At 36.4% G+C, this 23,814-nt stretch overlaps 1 protein-coding gene across 5 annotated transcripts in view; it reads left to right on the forward strand.

Moving 5' to 3' along the window:
- Positions 1 to 23,814, forward strand: part of ACTR3B (actin related protein 3B) — a 215,728-nt gene that overhangs the window by 103,066 nt on the left and 88,848 nt on the right. For 2 of the 5 annotated variants that reach the window (XM_077150804.1, XM_077150843.1), the window contains exons 4-7: positions 9,896 to 10,006; positions 16,559 to 16,654; positions 18,752 to 18,871; positions 22,694 to 22,837. In XM_077150804.1, the coding sequence (XP_077006919.1) occupies positions 9,896 to 10,006; positions 16,559 to 16,654; positions 18,752 to 18,871; positions 22,694 to 22,837 (471 nt within the window). The remainder of the gene's footprint in view (positions 1 to 9,895; positions 10,007 to 16,558; positions 16,655 to 18,751; positions 18,872 to 22,693; positions 22,838 to 23,814) is intronic. The other 3 variants (XM_077150813.1, XM_077150823.1, XM_077150833.1) reach the window with 3 other exon arrangements.

The raw sequence follows: 23,814 nt of genomic DNA on the forward strand, positions 1-23,814 counted from the left end.
ACAGAATGCCTTATCCATTATCATGGTATTCTACACAGCATTGCTTTTGATCAAGGAACACCCTTCACAGCAAATGAAGTGAGGAAATGCACACATGCTTGTGGAATTCTCTGGTTTTACAATGTTCCCTATCATCCAGAAGCAGGTGGATTGATAGAATGATGGAATGGCCTTTTGAAATCTCAATTACAGTGCCAACTAGGTGGGAGTACCTTGAAGGGTTCGGGTAGTGTTCTCCAGGAAGCTGTGTATGCTCTCAATCAGCATCCTGTTGGTATGGTGTTGTTTTTCCCATAGCCAGGATCCATGGGTCCAGGAACCAAGGGGTAGAAATGGAAGTGGCACCACTCACTATCATCCCTAGTAATCCAGTAGGAAAATTTTTGCTTCCTGTCCCTGCGACCCTGAGCTCTGCTGATCTACATGTTTTAGTTCCAAAAGGGGGAGTGCTTCCACCAGGTGAAACAGCATTGATTCCATTGAATTGGAAGCTAAGATTGCCACCTGGTCACTTTGGGCTCCTCATGCCCCTGGATCAAACAAGCCAAGAAGGGAATTACATTACTGGCTGGGGTGTTTGACTCTGACTCTCAGGGGGAGATTGGACTGCAACTACACAATGGAGGTAAAGAAGAGTTTTCCTGGATAATAGGAGATCCTCTAGGGCATCTTTTAGTACTACCGTGCCCTGTGGTTAAAATAAAAGGAAAACTGCAACAACCCAATCCAACCAGGACTACCAATGGATCTGAAACTTCAGGAATGAAGGTTTGGGCCACCCCACCAGACAAAGAAGCACGGCCGGCTGAAGTGCTTGCTGAGGGTAAAGGGAACCTGGAATGAGTAGTGGAAGAAGGTAGTGATCAATATGAACTATGACCACATGATCAGTTATAGAAACAAAGACTGTAATACTGTTTTGTTCATGTTATACTATTTAAGTTGTAAGATATCAAGTTTAAGAATGAATATTACCCAAGAAGTTGTACCCCTTTCTGGGGAGATTTAATATGCTTCCTGTTATATGCAGGACAGTTAAATATTGTTAGGTGAGGAAGAAAATGTGTCTTTTATTGTTCTCTATTTAGAAATTAGGTATGGTTTAAGGTGATGAGTATGGCTGCCGAGTTGAGAAGAGTTGGAGTGTCATGATCAGGTTCCTGTATCAACTTGGCCAGATGGTGGTACTTGTTTGGTTGGCAAGTCCTGGCCTATCTCTTGCTATGAGGACATTTCATAGAATTAAATCATGATCACATGGGCTGCATCCACAGCTGATTCCATTTGTAATCAGCCAAGGGGGGTTATCTTCTGCAATCACTGATGCTTAATCTAATCACTGGAACCCTTTTAAAGAGTATTCAGAACAGACAGGCTGTCTTCCTGTTTCAGCCAGTGAACCTCTCCTGTGAAGTTTGTCCAGATACTCCATCGGAGTCATCAGCTCCACAGCCTGCCGTATGAATTTTGGACTCTGTGTTCTCACAGTTATGTGAGACACTTTTATAAATTTTATATTTATGGATATTCCCTGTTGATTCTGTTTCTCTAGAGAACCCTAACTAATACAGTCCTCAACGAACTGTCAGGAGAGGCTGGCTGGGCAACCGTGGGCATGTAGAGTCCAAGGTCTGTAGGGTAGGCCACAAGCTGGCAGCTCCAAAGAAGGTCATCAACAAACTCTCAGGAGAGGATGGCTGACTAAAACAGGAAGAGTGACTGTTTTTCTGAATCCTCCTTAAAAGCCTTCTGGTGATTATATTAAGCATCACTCATTGCAGAAGGCTCCCCTTAACTGACTACAAATACAGTCAGCTGTGGATGCAGCCAATGTGATCATGATTTAAGTCCATAAAATGTCCTCATAGCAACAGACAGGCCGGTACTTGCCCGACCAGGCAGCCAGTCACCATCACCTGGCCAAGTTGACACATGAACCTGACCATGAACGTGACCTTAAGAGGGAAAGCTTTCAATCTTTCCCCCAAGGGAGGATTTTTAGCTGTGTGTTTTTCATACATTCTCTTTGTCATGTTGAGGAAGTTTCCTTCTATTCATGTCCTTTGAAGTGTTTTCATCCAGAACAGAAGTTGAATTTTGTCAGATGCCTTTTCTACATTAATTGAAATGATCTTGTGTTTTTTCTGCTTTGATTTGTTGATATGGTGTATTATATTGATTTTCTTATGGTGAACCAGTATTGCATACCTGGAGTAAATCCCACTTGGTTAGAGTGTGTAATTCTTTTAATATGCTTCTGGATTCAATTTGCATGTATTTTGTTGAAGAATTTTGAATCTGTATTCATTAAAGAGATTGGTCTGTAATGTTTTCTTGTAGTGTCTTTTTCTGGCTTTGGTATTAGGGTGATGTTGACATCATAGAATGAGTTAGTTAGCATTCCCTCCTGTTTGATTTTTCAAAGACTTTGAGCAGGATTGGTATTAATTCTTTGTTGAATGCTTGGAAGAATTTGCATGTGATGCCACCTGGTTCTGGCCTTTTCTTTTTTGGGGAGTTTCTTGATGACTGATTCAGTGTCTTTACTTTTAATTGGTTTGTTGAGGTCATGTATTTCTTCTTGAGTCAGTGTTGGTTGTTTATTCCTTTCTGGGAAGTTGTCCATTTCATCTACGTTGTCTAATTTATTAGCATGTAGTTGCTCACAGTATTCTCTCATTACTTCCTTTATTTATGTGGGGTCAGTGGTTGTGTCTTCTCTTCCATTTCTGATTTTATTTGCATCCTCTCCCTCTCTCTTTTTTTTTGTTAACCAAGCTAAGCATCCATTAATTTTATTGAGGTTCTCAAAGAACCAACTTCTAGTTTTGTTGATTTTCTTGATTGTTTTCATGTTCTCAATTTCATTTATTTTTGCTCTAATCTTCATTATTTCTTTGCTTTTGTTTGCTTTGTGGTTAATTTGCTTTTCTTTCTCTAGTTTTTCCATGTGAACTATTAATTCCTCTAGTTTTGTGCTTATTAATATTATTTTTTTTTACATGGGCAGGGTCTGGGAATCTTGCTGGCATGGCAGATAAGAATTCTGCCACTGAGCCACCATTGCACTGCCATCTCTTTTTTTTTTTTTTTTGCATGGACACTGGGAATCTAACCTGATTCTACAGCATAACAGACAAGAATTCTGCCTGCTGAGTCACTGTGGCCCACCCCATCTTCTTTTTTAATATAGGCCTTTAAGGCAATAAATTTCCCTCTTAGTAGTGCCTTAGCTGCATCCCATAAGTTTTGATATGCTTTGTTTTCATTTATGTGCCTTGAGATATTTACTGATTTCTCTTGAAATTTCTTCCTTGATCCACTGGTTGTTTAAGAGTGTGTTGTTTACCCTCCATATATTTGTGAGTTTTTTGGCCCTCTGCCTGTTATTGATGTCCAGCTTCATTCCAGTATGATCCAAGAAAGTGTTTTGTATGATTTCAATCTTTTAAAATTTATTGAGACTTGCTTTGTGACCCAGCATATGGTCTCTCCTTGAGAATCATCCATGAGTACTTGAGAAAAAGGTGTATCTAGCCATTGTGGGGTTGTTCTGGTTTGAAATGATATATGTACCTGTGCTGGTTTGAAAGGATGTATTGACCCTGGAAAAGCCCTGTTTTAATCAAAATCCCATTTCATAAAGGCAGAATAATCCCTATTCAATACTGTATGTTTGAGACTGTAATCAGATCATTTCCCTGGTGATGTGACTTAATCAAGAGTGGTTGTTAAGCTGGATTAGGTGATGACATGTCTCCACCCATTTGAGTGGGTCTTGATAAGTTTCTGGAGTCCCATAAAAGAGGAAACATTTTGGAGAATGAAAGAGATTCAGAGAGAGCCAGAGAAGAACAACATAGCCACAAGAAGCAGAGAGCCCACTAGTCAGTGACCTTTGGAGAAGAAGAAGGAAAACCTTCCAGGGAGCTTCATGAAACCAGAAGCCAGGAGAGAAAGCTAGTAAATGACACTGTGTTCACCATGTGCCCTTCCAGCTGAGAGAGAAGCTGTAACTGTGTTCACCATGTGCCTTCTCACTTGAGAGAGAAACCCTGAACTTCATCGGCCTTTTTGAAGATATCTTTCCCTGGATGGATGCCTTTGATTGGACATTTCTATAGACTTTTTAAATTGGGATAGTTTCTCAGCCTTAAAACTGTAAACTAGCATCTTATTAAAGTCCCCTTTTTAAAAGCCATTCTGTTTCTTGTATTTTGCATTCTGCCAGCTAGCAAACTAGAACAGGGGGTGTAGTGTTCTGTAAGTGTCTGTTAGGACTAGTTCAATTGTTGTATTATTTAAATACTTTTATTTTGATTGATCTTATGTTTAGATATTTTGTCTGTTGATGAGAGCAGTTGAGGAAGTGAATTCTCCAACTATTATGATAGTGGTGTCTACTTTTCCCTTTAGTTGCCAGTGTTTGCCTAATATATTTTGGAGCACTCTGTCTTGGTGTATAAATATTTATGATTGTTATTTCTTCTTGTTGAAATGTTATTAATACATAGTGTTCTTTTTTGTCTCTTTTAATTGTTTTACATTTGAAGACTAATTTGTTAGATCTTAGTATAGCTCCTCTTACTCTTTTTTGATTATTGTTTGCATGAAATATCTTTTCCTAACTTTCACTTTCAACCTGTTTTTGTCCTTGGGTCTAAAGTGAGTCTCCTGTAGATAGTATTTAGATGAGTTCTGTTTTTTAATCCATCTGTCAGTTTATGACTTTTGATTGGGAGTTTAATCCTTTAGCATTTAATGTTATTAATGTAAAGGCAGTACTTTCTTCTAACATTTTGTCTTTTGGGTTGTATATGTCATATCTAATTTTTTTTCTCATTTTATCTTTACTGATAGTCTTCCTTTCTATACTCTTCTGAAAACCTCTCTCTCCTCCCTTTCCCTATTTGTCTGTGGTACTCCCTTTAGTATTTCTTGTAGCACAGGTCTCTTAGTCACAAATTCTCTCAGTAATTTTCTGAAAATATGTTAAACTCCTCCTCATTTTTTGAAGGTCAGTTTGAGTATAGAATTCTTGGTTGGCATTTTTCCTCTTAGAATCTTAAATATAGAAAACTACAGCTTTCAACCCTCCATAGTTTCTGCTGAGTAATTGTCACATAGTCTTACTGAGCTTCCTTCATATGTGATGGATTGTTCTTCTTTTGCTGCTTACAAAATTCTCTTTGTCTTTGACATTTCACAATCTGATTAATACATGTCCTGGAGTATATCTATTTGGATCTGTTATGTTGGGAGTACACTGCCCTTCTTGGATTTGTAATTTTTTGTCTTTCATAAGAGATGGAAAATTTTTAGTTATTTATTTCCTCCATTAGTTTTTTCCCTCCTTTCCCTTTCTGTTCTCCTTCTGGGACACCCACAACATGTATATTCATGTGCTTCATGTTATCAGTCATTCTCTGAAACCCTGTTCATATTTTTCCATTCTTTCCCCTGTATTTTCTTACGCATGTCAGATTTCAGATGTCCAGTCCTCTTGTTCACTGATCCTCTCTTCTGCCTTTTCAAATCTGTTGTTTTCAATTTCAGTTGTTTTTTTCATCTCTTATATTGTACCTTTCATTCCATAAGTTCTGGTATTTGTTTTCTCAGACTTTCAAGCTCACCTTTATGTTTACCCAGTGTCTTCTTTATATCCTTCCTCAACTTGTTGATTTGCTTTTGTTGAGATTTCCTATGTCTATTTGAACCTCTTGAATTAGTTTTTCAACTCCTCTATCATTTGAAGTGTTGGTTTATTGCTTTGACTGGGCTGTGTCTTTGAATTTTTTAGTATAATTATTTTTGCTGGTGTCTAGGAATTTGATTTCCTTAATTAGTTTATTCTGGAGATTGTTTTCACTCTTTCACCTAAGGTTTTCTTGCTGGATGGCTTTGTTTTCTGTCTGTTCTTTGACATTCTGTGCAACTTATTCTAGACCTCTAGCATAGGTTCTGTTTAACAGATCACAATTTTTTTCTGTTCTTGTTATCTGTTTCTTGCCTTCTCTATATGGAGCCCCCTCTCCCCGTTTTTAGGAGGGATTTCTCAGATATTATAGACCCCAGTTAGATTCTCCCAGACCAGACAGGTCTACATCTTAGGAGGAATGATTTAGTCAATATCAATTTTCCCTGAGGGTGAGACCCAGCAGGTTGTCAGACTTTCCTATGAAGTCTCTAGATCCTGTGCTTTTCCTATCCTGCCCAGTATGTGGTGTTTGTCTGCTTCCCACCAGTTTGAAGTGGTTCAGTGCCTTTAATATCAGCAGCCTCTCTCTGCCAAGGGTGTGTTTGAGACAGAGCTAAGGTAATAGGATGGCTTTGATATCTTCTGCTCTTCCCGCCCTGTCCCCCCCCCCCCCACGCCTGAATTCTTTGAAGGAGGGGTTCTACTTCAGCCCCCTTTTTTTCTTGTCCTTAGAGAGACACCCATTAGGGAAATAACCCCTTTCACCTGAGTGGTTACTTTGTCTTCCAGAGAAGCTTTAATTCAGCCTTTGTCTGGGGCAGTGCTGGAGCTTAAGAGTGCTTGCAGTTTGCTCTAATGAGATATGGAGAAATAAAGGCAAAAATGTCTTTTCAGGGCTGGACCCCTGCTCCTCAGGTTTGTCAATCAGGAATTGAGTTGGTATGTGACTCTGTGTATCTTCAGGCTCTGTGTGCCCGGGGGACTAGCCCTTTTGTTCTTGGGGACTAGCCCTTTTGTCCTTGGGGACAGTATTTTGAGCCGTCTAACTCAAAAAGCCTCTTGTTTGTTTGTTTGTTTGTTTATTTTTTCACATCGACCCTGCCTCCTCTCTGCTGGGGCAAAACCTCCTTGTTCCTTTAGTGCTTATTCCAGGTTTATCTGTTCTGGGGACCTGTTTTCACTAGTCGGAATTTGTTAATTAATTATCCCTTTGGAGCTTGGTTGAGCTAAGACCTTGCAACCAGTAAAGTGTTTCCCTTCCCCTTGGAGAAACAGCAGGCTGTGCCCATGGGAAGGGGCACCAGCCTCGGTTGTTTGGGGGACTTAACAGTTCTGTGTGGGATCTTAGCTATTCTGCCTGGTCCAGACTAGTGTATGCTGTGTGTCAGGTCACTCTGTCCCTCCAAAGCACTTTTTCTATACTGTTCCAGGCTGTTTACTAGCTGCTTTGGAGGATGAACTAAAGTCCACACATCATTATGCTGCCATTTTGCCCCACCTCTCCTCGATGTTGTTTTGATTACAATGGCCTTGTAAGACATTTAATATTGGGAGGTGTGAGTCTTCCTAATTTGTTCTTTTTTGATATGGTTTTGGCTACTTGGGGCTTCTTATTTTTACATATAAACTTGATGATTCTTTCTGCAAAGAAGGCTGTTGGAATTATTATTGGGATCAGTTTGAATCTGTAAATCATTGTGTATATTTGACGTTTAATTAGGATTCTCTAGGGAAAAAGAACTGGCAGAAGATATCTGTCAATATTATGAGATTTTTATATGAATCTGGTATTTAGTCTTCTAGTTCATGAACACAGAATGTTCTTTCATTTATTTAGTTCTTCTATGATTTCTGTGTTGTTTTCTGTGTACAAGTCCTTTACAACTTTGGTTAAATTTATTCCTAGTTATTTGAGTCCTTTATTTGCTGTTGTAAAGGGAATCACACCTTCATTCTTTTTATGATGGAATAATATTCATATATATATTATATATATTCATATATATAATATATATAATACTCATATATATTATATATTCATATATAATATATATAATACTCATATATATTATATATATATAACATTCATATATATATATATATATCACATTTTATTTATTCATTCATTGGTTGATGGGTACTTGGGTTGCTTCCATGTTTTAACAGTTGTGAATAATGACACTGTTAACACCAGTGTGCAAATATCTGTTCAAGTCCTTGCTTTCAATTCTGTTGGGTATACTTAGTAGTAGTGGGATTGTTAGGTCATATGGTAGTGCTATGCTTAGCTTTCTGAGGAAGCACCGAACTGTTTTCTGCAACAGCTGCCCTGTTTTACATTGCTACCAGCAGAGGTTGAGTGTTCTTATTTTTCCACCTCCAGTAGAGGTATATTTTTTATGTTAGGTGTGAATGATCAAACCCCAGCTTGCAAAACTGACTCAGGGAGTGCTTGGTTACATATGGGAGCAAGACCTGCTATTGTGAAAAATCGTAGGTTTAGCAGTTAACCTATCAAATATGGAAAATTACAAGTTGGTTAATTAAAAAGAGACACCAAAAATTATTTAACTAGGTATTAGCTCTTAAAAAAACAGTACCAGTTAGAATTAAGCTTGTAGGAGCCAGTATGCTCTTCACATTTATTTTGTTAGAGCTTTTTCAAGGCTTCTCCCCAGAGATGTTTTTGTCAGATTGCGTACAACTAGTGCTTAAGCTCATCTTAAGTAAAGGCCTTCTTATCATGTTTAATATATGTGGACTTAAGCAGCAAACTTTGCAAACTTAATGGCAGTGATGGATACTTTGGCTCACTCAGCTCTGTCTGCTCACAAACTGCTCTGCCCCAACCTACAAATTTTCTAGTGACAAACACCTATCCACTTTTAAGAACTTTAGTTCAAGAGAATTATCTCCTCTGTGAAGCCTTTCCTCAATTCCCTTTCTGTTCCTAGAAGTTGAATTTCTTTCTTTCTTTTTTTTTTTTGTGTGTCCAGTATGCCCTGTATTTATGCTAGACAATTTTGTTTGTAGGTTAGTTTCCTCTTAAAGATGGTAAGTCTCTTGCATCCAGAAATCTGATCTGTTTTCATATCTCCATGCCTTGTATAAGATTTGACATATAATATTTATTGAATGAATAAATCCAGATACAAACTTATGCATTCTTATATCAAATGGAATTTACATAAGAGCCAAATAAAGTAGAGGCTAGAAAGCAATTTATTTATGTCCATCCCCTCTACTTTAAAATGTTTTCTGTTTTCTCATTATCTAGTTACTGAAATCCATAGTGTCTGAATGTGAAAGTAGAAGAAATAATTCAATGACTAATTAAAACAAATGAATGTTATTTTATAAATTGTTAAATTGTCCATTAAGTTCTCCTATGAGTAAATTCTTTCCTTTGCTATGACTTTTGTCTTACAGTGTCTCATTGTATTTTTCATCCTACCCATCATTTCTGTCTTACTAACATTTGAGTACCCCTTTTACAAAGATGTTTATTTATTTATTTATTTTTACATGGGCAGGCACCAGGAATCGAACCCGGGTCCTCTGGCAATGGCAGGCAAGCATTCTTGCCTGCTGAGCCACTGTGGCCCGCCCACAAAGATATTTATTAAGTGCCTAGATATTAGTACTATTTATATGTACTATTAAATACTATGAAGTTATTTGTATGTTAATCAATTTTCTTATTATAAAAATCCTCATTTTACAGATGATGAAATTGAATCACAGGAAGATTAAGTAATTTGCCAAAGGCCACTCAGTTAGTGGCAGAGCTGTGTTCAAACTCAGGCAGTCTGGCTCCAGAGTCTGTATCCTTTATACCTTCTTCTTGAATCTTTCTCATTGCCAATGTTAAAAGCACATTATTATTCATTGATGGACTGTCACTTTTTCCCATGCCCATCTCCCCAATGTGAATAATATGATAAATTAGCTGTACTTTTTTACCAATTTTTAAGGTAGTTTTCTGGTACTTAAATAATATGACAGAGTAGTATATAAACAATGGTATAACTTAATCTTTGTTTTAAAGTGACCATTGTTTCTTTAGACAATTTAATTTCATGTAAAGAATAAATTTATTTTTTAATAAGATGTGCTTTTTTTTTGCCAGTCCTGTTAAGCTGTTACTTTTACTTTGGTGAACTGACGCTTAACCTGTGTTGGTTTCTCTTGGTTCAGTGGCCAATAAGACATGGTATAATTGAAGACTGGGATCTTATGGAAAGGTTTATGGAACAAGTGATTTTTAAATATCTTCGAGCTGAACCTGAGGATCATTATTTTTTAATGGTGAGTACCTGGGACTAAGAGAAATATATTCCTGTAAATTCCAAATGGCTATAATTTTAAACATTCCTCTTGAAGGAATTTTTCACTCATTATAAAGTATATGTATGAATCTGGGTGCTTTTTTTGCAAGTAACAGAAGTCTCAGCAAAAAAATGGCCTAAACCACAAAGGGTTTACTGTGTTACAAAAAACCAGAGTTAGGTGGTCCCAGGACCAAGTGAAAGAAATTATCTGAAGACTTTACTGAATTGCTGTATCAGAGTTTTTGGCATAAAAAAATCTGAGAGATACAGATTATGGGTCTCAGAGGCTCACAAATTTGTCCTTTCTGACTGTTAAGGCCAGTCATTTGAACATATTGGGCTTGAAATGCAAGGTGGAAATGAGTTCATTACTGATAATTTTTTTAGGGAGATTCAGATTCTCAGATTCATTTGGCATGTGGTTTGCGCAGATGACAAGTAGAACCCATACACTTTTCTCCAATGCTTAATTGCCTGGAGCTCAAAGCACAATCATACATTTAAAAAGAATTCCAGTGCTCTTGAGTGGAAATTGTTATAGTTTCAGAAGAGGTTTTCAAACTTTTGGAATATGCACAGTCATTGCAAGAAAAAGCAAGCAGCATGTGCAAATAACCAACAGTGAGAGAGCTTGGTGACTTATAGGCACTAATTAGTTTAGCATGATTAGAGGGCCAACTGAAAGGTGGGGAGTGGCAAGCAATGAAAATGTTGGATAGCCATTGCATGGTTGTAAGCACTGGAGCAGCATGATTGGATTTGTATTTTAGAGAGAAAAGATAGGACGAGGGCAAGATTGGTTTCAGAGATTCTTTATGATAATCCAATGGAGATACTGAGTGCTTGAAATGAGATTGTGGCGATAATAATGTTGAGAAATATATACAGAAGAGTTTTATCTTAGTTGGGATTGCGTTCTTAAAACTGTGTAAGGTGAACTTTATAGTAAAAATTACCCAAGAAAATCCTTCAGTAAGAGCTCATGTAAGAGACCAGCATAATAGCTCTCAAAAAATGTAAGAAAACTCATTTTCCTCCAGCATGAAGGAACTTTCTTCTGCTTCAACTGAGTAGGGGTACAGTAGAAGCACTTACTTTTACTAGAATTATCCTTAGTCCAGTATATGCTCACACTTTGAGAGTATTTAAAAATTGAGACCTAAGGGAAATCAGTTTCTTGGAACAAATATTCCTTAAGGAAAATGGGGACACAGTTGTTTGCCCTATTTAGTTATTTTCTCTTGCCCTCATATTTGGCTTTTTTGACCTCACTTGTACCCTCACAAGCTTGTATGCTCTCTTATTTTTGGAGGTACATACATAGTTGGTACATATACATAGTTACATGTATATAGCAGAGATAAATAGGAAGTAGAATTGATAGGCCTTAGTGATTAGACTTGGTGGCAGTTAAAAGAGAGGAATCTAGGATGACTCAGATTGTCAGATGGGGCAGTGTACAGAATGTAATATGATTGGGTGAGATGGGAAACATTAGAAGAAATCACTTTTTGAGGGAGAATGAGGAAGGAGAACTTGGTTTTGTACATGCTTAATCTGAGTGTGGCTGTGGGCTCTCTTCTAAAAGTGAAGATGATTAATAGGATATAAAGGCTTACAGTTTAGGAGCAGTTTCAGGTATTGATTTAGGTGTCAGCACTTACATGTTGATAACTGATTGAAAGTTAACTCTGATTACCAAAAATAAAATATACCATCCCAAGTACTTTAGATGTGAATGTATGAATCCAGAATTATCTTGAAATTTCTAAAGTTCAGTTTTTATCTCTTTGAAAGAACTGCTTTATCACGATCCTGGTGAAACTGAAAATTGATAGTCACTTTCTAGAAGTGATATAAATCTTAATCAGAATTACTGTATATCTCACTTACCATTAATAGTTCTCCTTCTGGTTCTTGAGAATAGTTTACACTATTTCTATCTAGTACAGCCACTTACCAGTGTGGAGTTGGATGTCCTTAGTGGGGCTAAGCGGGTTAGTGCATGTCCTTTCTGGTAGTGTTGTCTCTCCTCTTCTCTCTGTCTTTGAGGATTTATATTTTTAAATAGGTTTGTTTACTGCAGTTATAGAGGAATTTGAGGATACAGAAAAATTATGTGTATGCCTTCAGTTTGCTGTCTTTATCCAGAAATATGGATTGATTTTTATGGAACTCATTAATAGTTCCTTTTTGAATCAGTACTAGGTACTATTTAACCATTGTTATGAATAAAAATGTCAGTGTTACTTGCAGTTATGTGAGATGCTAATCATGTACTTCAGTATTAAAAAAAACAAAGCAAAACAAGAAAATTTTGATATCCCCAATTTAGATCTTCTTCTAAATAATGGTTTGGGAAGTTTTATTTAAACTAAAGAAACCATTCCTGGTGGTATCAGTATGTAAGAAATGGAGGCTTGAGAAAGAAATGTTTTTTTGATTGTGCTTCACAGAACCCATGAGGATACAGCCTTAATGATGCTGAATTTGATTCATGACCAGAACCCAATTATATTGTAAATATTCCCTTAAATGCTACTACCTAGATTTCTTTTCTTTTCTTACTACCTAGATTTTAATGAAAATTCTTCAGATATTGTCTCATGTTTGGCAGCAAGTAATAGAGGTCTGAAAAGCAATAGTTTGAACAAATTAGGGGTTTTATTTTTCTTAAATAAAAGCAGTTTGTTGTAGGGTATTCAGTGCTAGTTGTTGTAGGGTCTTCTGTGCTGGTATGGTACCTCCCTCCTGTCATTAGGGAGCTGCTGGGGATGTTCTGTACACACTCAGTGGTAATCTTCCTGCCCTTATCTGCTCCTTTCTTTCCCCCTGTTTCTTATTTGTATGCTGGTGTTTGTTGTGTTTCCATTCTCTTTTGCTTGTGTTCAGGTATTTGGTATTTTTTCTATTTAACAGGAGATTGCAGGCAGTTAGGGGAGCTGTTAAATCTTATTCAGTCCCATCTGCTTGCAGAGAACAGTGTTTTCTTATTGGCAGTGTCCCTTCCCCCTGGAGTGTATAGAACCCAAGCACTTGGGCAGTGCGAGTGCTCTTTATCTTCAAGACTAAGCAGGGTTTGTGAAGCTGCCATCCACCAATGCTGATCTAAGCAGTTGGCCTCCCTGTGGATTGGTCACAGTTGGATCTTTTTCTTTTGGACCTTTGTTCTGTTTAAGTAATAAAGCGGCCATTTACTGAAAGTATCTGTTGTGCCATGAGCCATGAGTGTTTCCATGATGCACTATATAGAACTTGCTCCACAGGATCTTTCTTCTCTTGTATCATTAATATATATGGTCTCCATTCTAAGGATTCCTTATTATCAGAAGTTAGCTGCTGCAGTACCTGTCATCACCTCTGTGTTCCAGAAAAGAAGAAGGGAGTAAAGCAGAGGGTTGAATAGACTTCCAACTTTGTAAATATGGAGAGGATGTACTTTAAGAGATATATTGTAATCAATATTGTTGAAATCTGCAATGATTACTTTAGGGGCTTGCAGTGAAAGGAATCTAAAACAATTACTAATATTTGTGTTGTATGCTGGGCATCTGACAGGTTTTAACAAATTTTATCTTCTCAACCCTTTAGCGGGACATAGTAAAATAAATATTGAGTAACTTTTAGATCCCTTATTTACAATATGCTTTTGCATATGACTTCATTATTTTCTCTTTGAAGTTTTAAGATTTGCCTTCTCTCTCCCAAACAGGGAATATAGTGACTTAAATAAAATGATGAAAATTTACTTGGGCTAGTGTGTTTGAGCTTTCCAGTTGTTACTCAACAGTCTAAACTGAAGCATCAGGCTAGGTGATAGCCACATTTGTTTGTTTGAATAGGTAATACATTGTTTGTTTCCTTTTTGGTAAAGCAGATACCATGCAATGGTTTCATTAAACAGTGGGAATTTATTGGCTTATGGTTTTGAGACTAGGAGAAGTCCAAAATCAAGGTATCAACATGGTGACTGCTGGTGATCATTAGTCCTTGCCTTTTTTGTCACGTGGCAATGTACTATGGCCTCTCCTAGATTCTCTCTTTTCTTAGGGTTCCTTTAGCATTCAGGTTCTGGCTGCTCCCTCATGGCCTTCTCTTTCTGTGACCTTCCCTTTAAGGCCTCAGCAATAGGATTAGCATCCATCCTGACTCAGCAGGGCTACACTTTTAACCAAAGTCACATCATCAAAAGGTCCTGTTTACGAGAGTTCTCACCCATAAGAATGGATGAAATTTAAGAATATGTTTTTCTGGGGTACCTAGCTCCAAAACACCTCATACATAGACATGGCACAAAATTAAAGAGGTTCAAAAGGATTTCCATTGAAAGTATGCCTCCCTCTGACCTCTTTTCCCTGCCTCCCACATCCCGTTCCTAGATGCAGCTACTGTTACCAGTTAATTGTTTATCTTTCCAGAGATTTGGATTATACATAAACTTTTCTTTTACACAAATGGTAACAAAATGAATGAAAAATATTTTTTATTAAATATTAAAAAATAGTTAATTAAAATTTAATGCAGAAGAGTATTTAAGAAGATATACAGTATAGAGACACCTTTCTCTTTTTCATTTAACTGTATCAAAGAGATTGTTTCATAGCAGCACATAGAGATCTGCCTCATCCTTTATATTTTAAAGATGTAGCATGGTTTACTCAGTTGCTTCTGAGTCTTTCATTTATATTTGTTGATAATTTTAATAACTCACTTTTATTAGGCATATAACATGTGCCAGGTACTGTTGTAAACACTTTACTTGCACTTCTTTAATCTTGACAACTCTATGAGGTTGGTACCATTTTATTGATAAGGAACTATAGGCATAGAGTGATAAAAAAATTTCCCAGATTTTGTAAAATGAAAGGGTGGGATTTGACCCCAATTAATTTGATCCCAGAACACTTATTTTTAACCATGTTGGTATGGTATGCTCTTACATGACAGGTACATTTGGTGTTAATTTCACTATTTTATTTTGCTGTGTTCTTTGTTTTACTTTTGCATTAATTTTTTAACTACAGGTTTTTTTTTTTGTTTTTTGCTTTGTTTTGGGTGTGCTTTCGAATAATTTGGAAGGTCTGCTGTTTGTTTCTGCTTATTTTATTGTAGCAGTACTTTTATATATTTGTTCCTGTATTTATTCTGGTGTGATAGATTACTTCATATTGTGATCAGTGATTGAGTTGGTATGCTTCCACATATTCTGGCATCCTTTTACTTCCCTCTACCTGCCCTTGAGTGATTTGTTACTAAATATAATTATTTTAATGTTAACATTTATGACTTTATGTATATTAGTGACTTTATCAGCTTTAAACAGTATCTTTTTGCGATGGTAGAGGATATCATTATCTTTAAACTCTCTCCCTCTCCACTTATACCTCCCAGCTAAATATTGTTTCTACTTTTATAATTCATAAATTTTGCATTCTTGTCTGTAATTTCCACGAAAGAAAACCTTTAGTCCTACATCTCAAATGGACTCATTGCTAACTGTTAAGTCTTTTCACTTACTTTGTTCAGTCTTCTTTTTGGCTAAAGTTTATCTTCTAATAGTTAATTCATGAAGGGTACATGGGAGCAGAATTCTCCAAGTTCTTATATGTGTTAATATTTTGTTGTTATTTAAAAATAGATATTCAAATTCTTGGGAATATCTTTGGTCATGATTTTCATCTGCTTTGGTTTTGTATTTTTCTGAATGTCTTTTTGCCTGCTATTTGTTTTTCCTATTTTTTTCTCCCACCTTCCCCCCTCTCTGTTTTTTCTTCTGTCTATTTTTATATGATCTTTTGGTTGGTTTCTTTGTGCTCTGTACTCACCTTTGAATGAGATGAATTTTTCCTCGATTAGCTATTTATGTGTGAGTTTAGGCAGGGAGTCCCAAGGTAGTGTTTTAGGTAAACCGCCTTCTGCCATGTGTTTTTCTGCCTTGAAACCAAGGTTGCAAAGGTAAACTTGAAACTTGGTTGCAAAGATGTTGGGTCTAAGCTTGCATACTCTACTGCTTTGTAGGTTCACATAGGGTTTAGGGATGCCTCTGCAGCCAGCCTGTGCCAACTGATCTTGTGCCAAGAGAAGATTTATACGCTTGTTTTGTTTTTCATTGAAAACTATGTTATCTGCCTGAGACCCAAAGTCATTGTTTTCTCTTCTGATGTCCTCACTTACCTTGCTTGAATTTTCACTGTGCATGGTAACTTGCTTCAAGTATATTGAGTTTCAGGAAATTAAGTGTTTTGTTATGTTATAGAATATAGAGTTTCCTTATCTTTATTAGTTTTACTTCTTGTTTTGGTCTGGTTAATAAGAACAGAAGTGTTCAGCGACAGCTTTATTTTGCCATCTTGAATCTTTAAACCCTTACTCAGATTTCTTTAACTAATCATTCTGGACATACTCTGTCTGTAAAATGAGAGTAAGTACAATAACCTAGATAACATTCTTCTAGGTTAACCTTTCTATGGTTCTTATTTAATTACATGAAATTTGGGTGAATGCTAAATATAGTGAATGTTTCTTGCAGACAGAACCTCCACTGAATACACCTGAAAATAGAGAATATCTTGCAGAAATCATGTTTGAATCCTTTAATGTACCAGGACTCTATATTGCTGTTCAGGTAAATACAAAGTTATTTTTATGACTCCCAAAGAATTGTAGTTTTCTAATAGTTGAAGGAATGGTAATTCCAAAGGTTCTGACTTAAGAATGTGTTGTGTTCTTCCTTAAACTCCCCTTTTCCACTCCCTCAACACACACACAAATGCGCACATATATACACAGGCATCCTTGGCACACACGTGCATGCACATACACACTCACAAAGTGTATGATCAGTGATTCACAGTGTCATCTTATAATTCTGCATTCATCACCATCATCAATTTTTGAACGTTTTTATAACTTCAAAAAATAAAAATAAAAAAGGACACCCAGAACATCCATACCCTTTATCCACCCTTTTGTTTATTTATTTTTTGTCTTTATTTTCTTACTCAACTATCCATACACTGCATAAAAGTAGTGTCAGTTACAAGATTTTCATAATCACATGATGGGTCACACAGTAAATGCTATATAGTTATATAATCATCTTCAAGAACCAAGACCACTGGATTACAGTTCAACAGTTTCAGGTATTTCCTTCTAGTTATTCTAATACACTAAAAACTAAAAAGGGGTATCTACATAATGCATAAGAATACCCCCAAGAATCACCTCTTTGAAATCTCTTAGCCACTGAAACTGTATTTTGTTTCATTTCTCTTCCCTTTTTTGGTGAAGAAGCCTTTCTCAATCCCATGATGCCAGATCCATGCTCATCTCTGGGAGTCTTGTCCCATGTTGCCAGGGAGATTTACATCCCTGGGAGTCATGTCCCACGTAATGGGGAGGGCAGTGAGTTTACCTGCAGAGTTTGCTTAGAGAGAGAGGCCACATCTGAGCAACAAAAGAGGATTTCTGGGGGGTGACTTTTAGACATAATTATAAGTAGGCTTAGCTTCTCCTTTGCAGGAGTAAGTTTCATAAGATCAAGGCCCAAGTTTGAGGGCTCGGCCTATTAAATTTATAGTCCTCAGTGCTTGCAAGACTATCAATAATTCCCCAAGTGGGGAAGTTTAATATTTCTACATTTTTCCCCAGTCCCTCAAGGGTGCTTTGCACATACCTTCCTATTTTCTGCCCAGATTACTCTGGCATATATTGGGGCATCACACTAACCTATACAAACTGACAAGATCTCACTCCCTGTTCAAAGTTCCATGTACTTATGGTGTTTGAATAAACTGACCATACAGCTTAGATAGTGTGCTATAGAAAAATATGAATTTTGTACCAAATAAACATCTCTTCCTTTGGTAGCACACAGAAGTTGAAGTTTAATATAATCCTTTACCTTTTAGTCTGATTTACTTTAGTCCTAACCAAAACACTTCATTCATAGCTCTAATTAAAGTTTGATTTCTTTTTCTGCTTTTTATACAGTTGCTGTATGGAATAATGCTGACTTTCATAGCTGCAGAACTCTAGCTCTGAGTCTCAGGTGTCACACAGATAACTGAAGTTTCAGGGAACAACTAGGTTATATGCAAAGAACTCAGCATGGAGAGTGTTTTTTAAAAATACAAGTTCTTGTGCTTTATCTTAGATCAGAGCTTTCTAGCCTCATGCTTTGGGCTAGTTATCTCTTTGTTGTGGGAGGCTGTCCTGTACACTATAGGATGTCAGCATCATCTAGCCCCTACCCATTAGAAACTAGTAGCACTTCTCCCAAGTGTGAGAATCAAAAATGTCTCTAGACATTGCCAGGTGTCCCCTGTTTGAGGACCATTGTCCTAGACCTACCAAATTATAATTTCTGAATTTAAAGCCTGATAACTTATTTTTATAAACTTTGCAAGTTATTTTAATGCAACCAGTCTGTGGATCCACATTGGGAACCACAGACTCAAAATTTACCAAAATCTTGTGATACTGTCATAAAATGAGAGAGAGGGGTTTCTGTCTTGTCTTTGTAGAATGTTAGATTGCTTTATTGAAAGTTTGACTTATAGAGTTTAAATACATTAGAAAATGTGTGGTAATTGTCCACATTGGAATTTAAATTTGGAGAGAGGGGGAAAATGGAAAATAGATAAGAAAGAGTTTATGACTGAACCTGAGAACAAGCAGGCAAAATACTTAAAAAAATTTCCCTCTGTGCTAATGGTTTTAGTGTCTTCTCCAGGCAGTGTTGGCCTTAGCAGCATCTTGGACATCTCGACAAGTTGGTGAACGTACATTGACAGGGATAGTCATTGACAGCGGTGATGGAGTTACACATGTTATTCCAGTGGTAGGTGGAATATTTAATATTTAACTCTTTGTTAAGCTTACTCCCTGATTTGAGGTAAGGGAGAAAATTAAAACATCTTTCTGTAGTTAAAATAATATTTTTAAAGTAATAATCGTAATTTAAAAAGATAGCAAGATTTTTAAAAAACTCAGGTATGTGATTGTTTTGGTTTGCTAAAGCTGCTGGAATCCAATATGCCAGAAATGGGTTGACTTTTACAATAGGTATTTTTTAGTTTACGAATTTACAGTTCTAAGGTTGTGAAAATGTGCCAGTTAAGGCATCAATAGGACGATGCCTTCTCTGAAGACCAGTTACCCTGAGTATGGGCTTCTCGGCCAGAAAGAGCCCTTGATGACATCTTTTGGTCCTTTTCTCCTGGGTTTCATTGCTTCAGCTTCTGGCTTCTCTGTCTGTGGCTTTTTCTATTAACGTCTCTGGGTGTTTCTCTGAATTTCATCCTTAGTTTCAGTATGTGCTTTATCTTCTTAATGAAGGACTCCAACAAGGGAATCGAGACCCACCTTGAATGAGGCGGGTCACATCTCAATTGAAATAACCTAATCAGAAGGTCCTCTGCACCCACAGGAATGGATTAAAAGAACATGGCCTTTTCTGGTGTACAAATAGCTTCCAGCTACCACAGTGATAAAGAGAGAAGATGGCCAACATTCATGACATTGGCAATTTCAAATTCATGGTGGCCCATTTCCATAGTCAGCAGTTGTTTGGAATCTCGGGGACTTCCAATTTTTTCCTCTAGGTGCAACATAAAAAGAATAATTTATAAATCTGAACTCTGGAGATAGACATTATTTAGGTTATTGGATTTGTAGGTACAATGCATGGCCATTTGAGGGATTATTTCTGTGTTCTGTGAAAAGATGCAAACAGCTTTAACCACATGCTTTAGAGAAATTCCTTCTTGTTTTTTCAAGAAAGAGAGATCATATGTTTTGATTTGTAGAAGGCTTTGCAATATCACCTTTTGATTTTAAAATGTTAGAGAAGTGATTTCTAATTCAGGCTTCAAGAGACCTGTATTTTTCTTTTGGTCTAATGGACTATTTAAATGAATTATTCAAAATTTGGTTTTTGGCAAATTAATTGAAACTATATGAAGGGCATTTATACAGTAGACAGATTTACTCCCATTCCTTGATCCTCATCCTTCCAGGTGCCTTCTCAGAGAACCACTGCTGCTAGTAATTTATGTATATTACAGGTGTTTTTTGAATAGATAAGTGTGTATACCTCCTTTTAAAAATGCAAATTAGGATTTTTTGAAGCTATGCATTTACTTTAATTGAAAAAAGCACCATTTCATTTTAGATTGAAGGAATGATATACTAATATACTAGTGTTTTAATTCTGTAAGGATCAGATGACATTGCAATGGTAATATTAAAGATCAATATGGTATTAGTCAGGAAGGCAATTAGCCTAGTTTCTCCACATCCCCACATTATCCTTCTACCCTGGCTAGTATGTTCTTTGCATTGGGATAAAGAGAAAGGTGGGGGCGGGAATGACTCCCTGAAAATGTTTTCTATGCTTTAAGCACTCTTTAAGCTAATCTCAAAATACTTCTTTTATATGGATCTTTGAGAAGGCCACTTGATATATAAAACTTACTGGAAAGATAGTTCTTGGTTTCTTTCTAAGGTGTGACTTCAAAAAGCACTACAGGCTCAGATTCACGGTAAGTTGCTGGTGTGGACCTGTGGCTGCTTCATCTTTGTGTCTCTACCTATCCCATATATCTGATTTAGGGAAAGAAAAGAAGATAAATTTCATGGTGTACAGACCCAAAGAAAACATTTTTTTCCTAAACTGTATCTTATCTCATTTTTCCTAATGATAAAAACTACAGTTATTGAAGAGAATTTGAACAAAATAGAGAAGTGTGAAAAAGAAAGTAAAATCACCCATAAACCCCATATGAAAACTACATTGTAATTTAATAACATAACCTTCCAAGTTTTTTTCTTAGGCATACACATTCACATATGCAATTTTGGCACAATTGTCTGGTTTTTGTATTTTAATTATATCATATAGCACTGAAGTTATATTTTGCATACTAATTGAACTTTAATTTTTCTTCTGTGGTTAAAGATTCTGTGAAAAAAATTAATAATATAATAGCATGTCACAGATGTATCTTAATTCACTTGTCTATTTTTTTCTATTACTGAACATTAGGTTGTTTTAATGTTTTTAATCCTGTGATGATGCCGATACTTATTTAACAATGAATTGATTTTAAAATTTATTTAATGCATAGAATATAATTGTGAATAATTTTTGTATTAGAAAGCTAATATTTCTTTTTTGGGTTGGAGTTGATCTTTACTATTATGTGTTTTATACGTACCTTTTATCTATATCTTAAAGCATTTTACAAACAACTTAGATTCTGTAGAAAGGCCAGATCTTCTTTTGCTTCCAGAAATTAGGTACATCAGGAAAAAAAATTAAGAAAGTAAACTTATCCTTGCAACTTAACTGATGGTTATATATGTAGCATATGATTTATTAGAATTAATAGCATTTCACTTCCATTTTTCTCTATCTCACTTGGATATTGTGGCACAGAAGCCAGTGCTGTAATGTCAAACCTGGATGCATGACTCATGTCTTCTTAATCTGATGAAATTGTGGTAGGGGTCCATCTAACTCTGACCACCAGTACCCCCTTCCCTGCCCTGTTCCCCACCCTGCAGAGCAAGCTGGATGTGTGTCTCCAAGACTTTGGCTTCTGTATCAAGTAAATGCCCACACTAAGATTGATGAGATGCCTCGGGTTCAGTGCTGCATTTGTGGCTTCTTACCCATCACTGCTCTGGTGGTGTGAAGTCTTGGAGCTTTTCTGACTTGGTACTGGCCTGTGCTAGTGATCAGCTGTAGATCACAGAGTCCAGGTGTCTGCTGCAGCTCCTTTTCAGGCTCTTCACAGACATGGTCAAAGGCAAGCAGATTAAGGGTATCCCATCTAGTGAGAACTTCACTATCTTCAAAATATTATTCTATGCTGTTCTTAAAAACTAGTAGATTTTACTTGCTAGAATTATTCCTAAGAAATACAAGCTGATTGTACTAAGTCCTTGACATACAATATTTCACTTAAACCATATTATAATCCCCTATGGGGTGTTATTTACCCCATGTTATATATAAAGGCCTAAGGCTGAATGAAACATGTTGATGAACTTGCCCATGGCTGCTCAGCTAACAAATGTGGAGCTAGACTTTGAATTCCCTGTTAGAACCTAAGTCCTGTGTACTTAGCCAAATTATTTGATTTTAAAATAAAAGTAGATTTGTGGTTGGTTTAACAACTTATAAATAACACTTTTTCCTTTTTGTTAGGATAAAACCAGACTATTAATTTTACTGTTCTGAGAGCGTAACTTTTTGGAAATGAACTATGCCTTATAGTTTTTCTTTTCATATTTCTAATGAAAACATCATTTTGATTGCTTACAGAGAGGCTCAGGTTATTGGAATAATTTAGAATTTTAAATATTAATGGAATTGCATATATCGTCATTTTAAAAACTTCCATAACTGAGCTTTGCCTGGAGTGGGAATTCAGTAAATACTTGTTAATAAAATGAATGGGGCAGGAAACATTGAATCGGTGTACTTCTTTTTTTTTTGCCTTTTAACATGGGCAGGCACCAGGAATCGAACCCTGGTCTTCCGGCCTGGCAGGCAAGCATCCTTGCCTGCTGAGCTGCCGTGGCCTGCCCAAGTCGGTGTAGTTCTTAAGCCCAGGAATTACTCACATTTGTTATTCTGGTTCCTCTTTTCCCCTAGGCAGAAGGTTATGTAATTGGAAGCTGCATCAAACACATCCCGATTGCAGGTAGAGATATTACATATTTCATTCAACAGCTCCTAAGGGAGAGGGAGGTGGGAATCCCTCCTGAGCAATCACTGGAGACTGCAAAAGCCATTAAGGTAAAAACAGATGTGAATTGGTTGGTTGGGGGTTAAAATATAAATGGTATTTGGGGCATTTCCTCCTACACTATCATCCCTGCTTTTACCTTCCTACCTCGTTCCCATGATTGTATATCTTGATGATTTATCTCTTGAGTTTAGTAAGCTGAGACTTTAAAGTTTAACCTCTTTAAACATAATTTTCTGTTGAGGTTCCAAAGTTACTATTTAATTGGAAATGAGAACTGCTTGATAACTGGTGTTGAGCACAAGTATATATATAGAACATTATTTAATAGGAGCCTAATTAGATCGAACCTTCAATTAACTGAAAATTTCTTCCATTTTTCCCTCCATTCTTCATTTCTGGATTTAGGAAGTAGACAGCCACAGTGACTGTCAGGAATCTAGTCAGCCAGTATTCAACTAATTTCCTATACCTATTATGTATGGTTCTATATCCTCAGAGTTATGGTTAAGAATAATGCCATGCTAGGATCCAGAATCATTAAATAAAATTCACCTGTATTTTCTAGACTCTAGTTACTATGCTAAAAAAGTTACAGGAAATTTTAGAATTTAGTCTGTAAGATTAGAAGTAAAATGGCTGATTAGTCCTTATTTAAAATATCTGCTTAACTTAATTCAACAGGTTGGTTTTTTTTTTTAAACATTTTTTATCGTGAAATGTATATGCAGAAAAGTGATACATTTCAACGTACAGTTTCACAGGTAGTTTTACAGCAAAGTATAGTATGGTTTACAGTTCCACAATTTTAGGTATTTCCTTTTAGCTGTTCTTAAACAATAGAAACTAAAAAGAAATATCTATATAATGATTCAGTAGTCATAATCATTTATTAAATCCTAACTTCTCTGTTATAACTCCTCCCTCTCATTTGATCATTTTCTCAATCTTCCAGGATTTTGGGGCAATGACCATTATAACTTCTTTATGTTGAAAAGGGGTGTCAACGTTTTTGGGTTAGGGGGGT

Source organism: Tamandua tetradactyla, chromosome 1 (assembly GCF_023851605.1).
Source record: "Tamandua tetradactyla isolate mTamTet1 chromosome 1, mTamTet1.pri, whole genome shotgun sequence".
In the NCBI taxonomy this organism is placed as follows: Eukaryota; Metazoa; Chordata; class Mammalia; order Pilosa; family Myrmecophagidae; genus Tamandua; species Tamandua tetradactyla.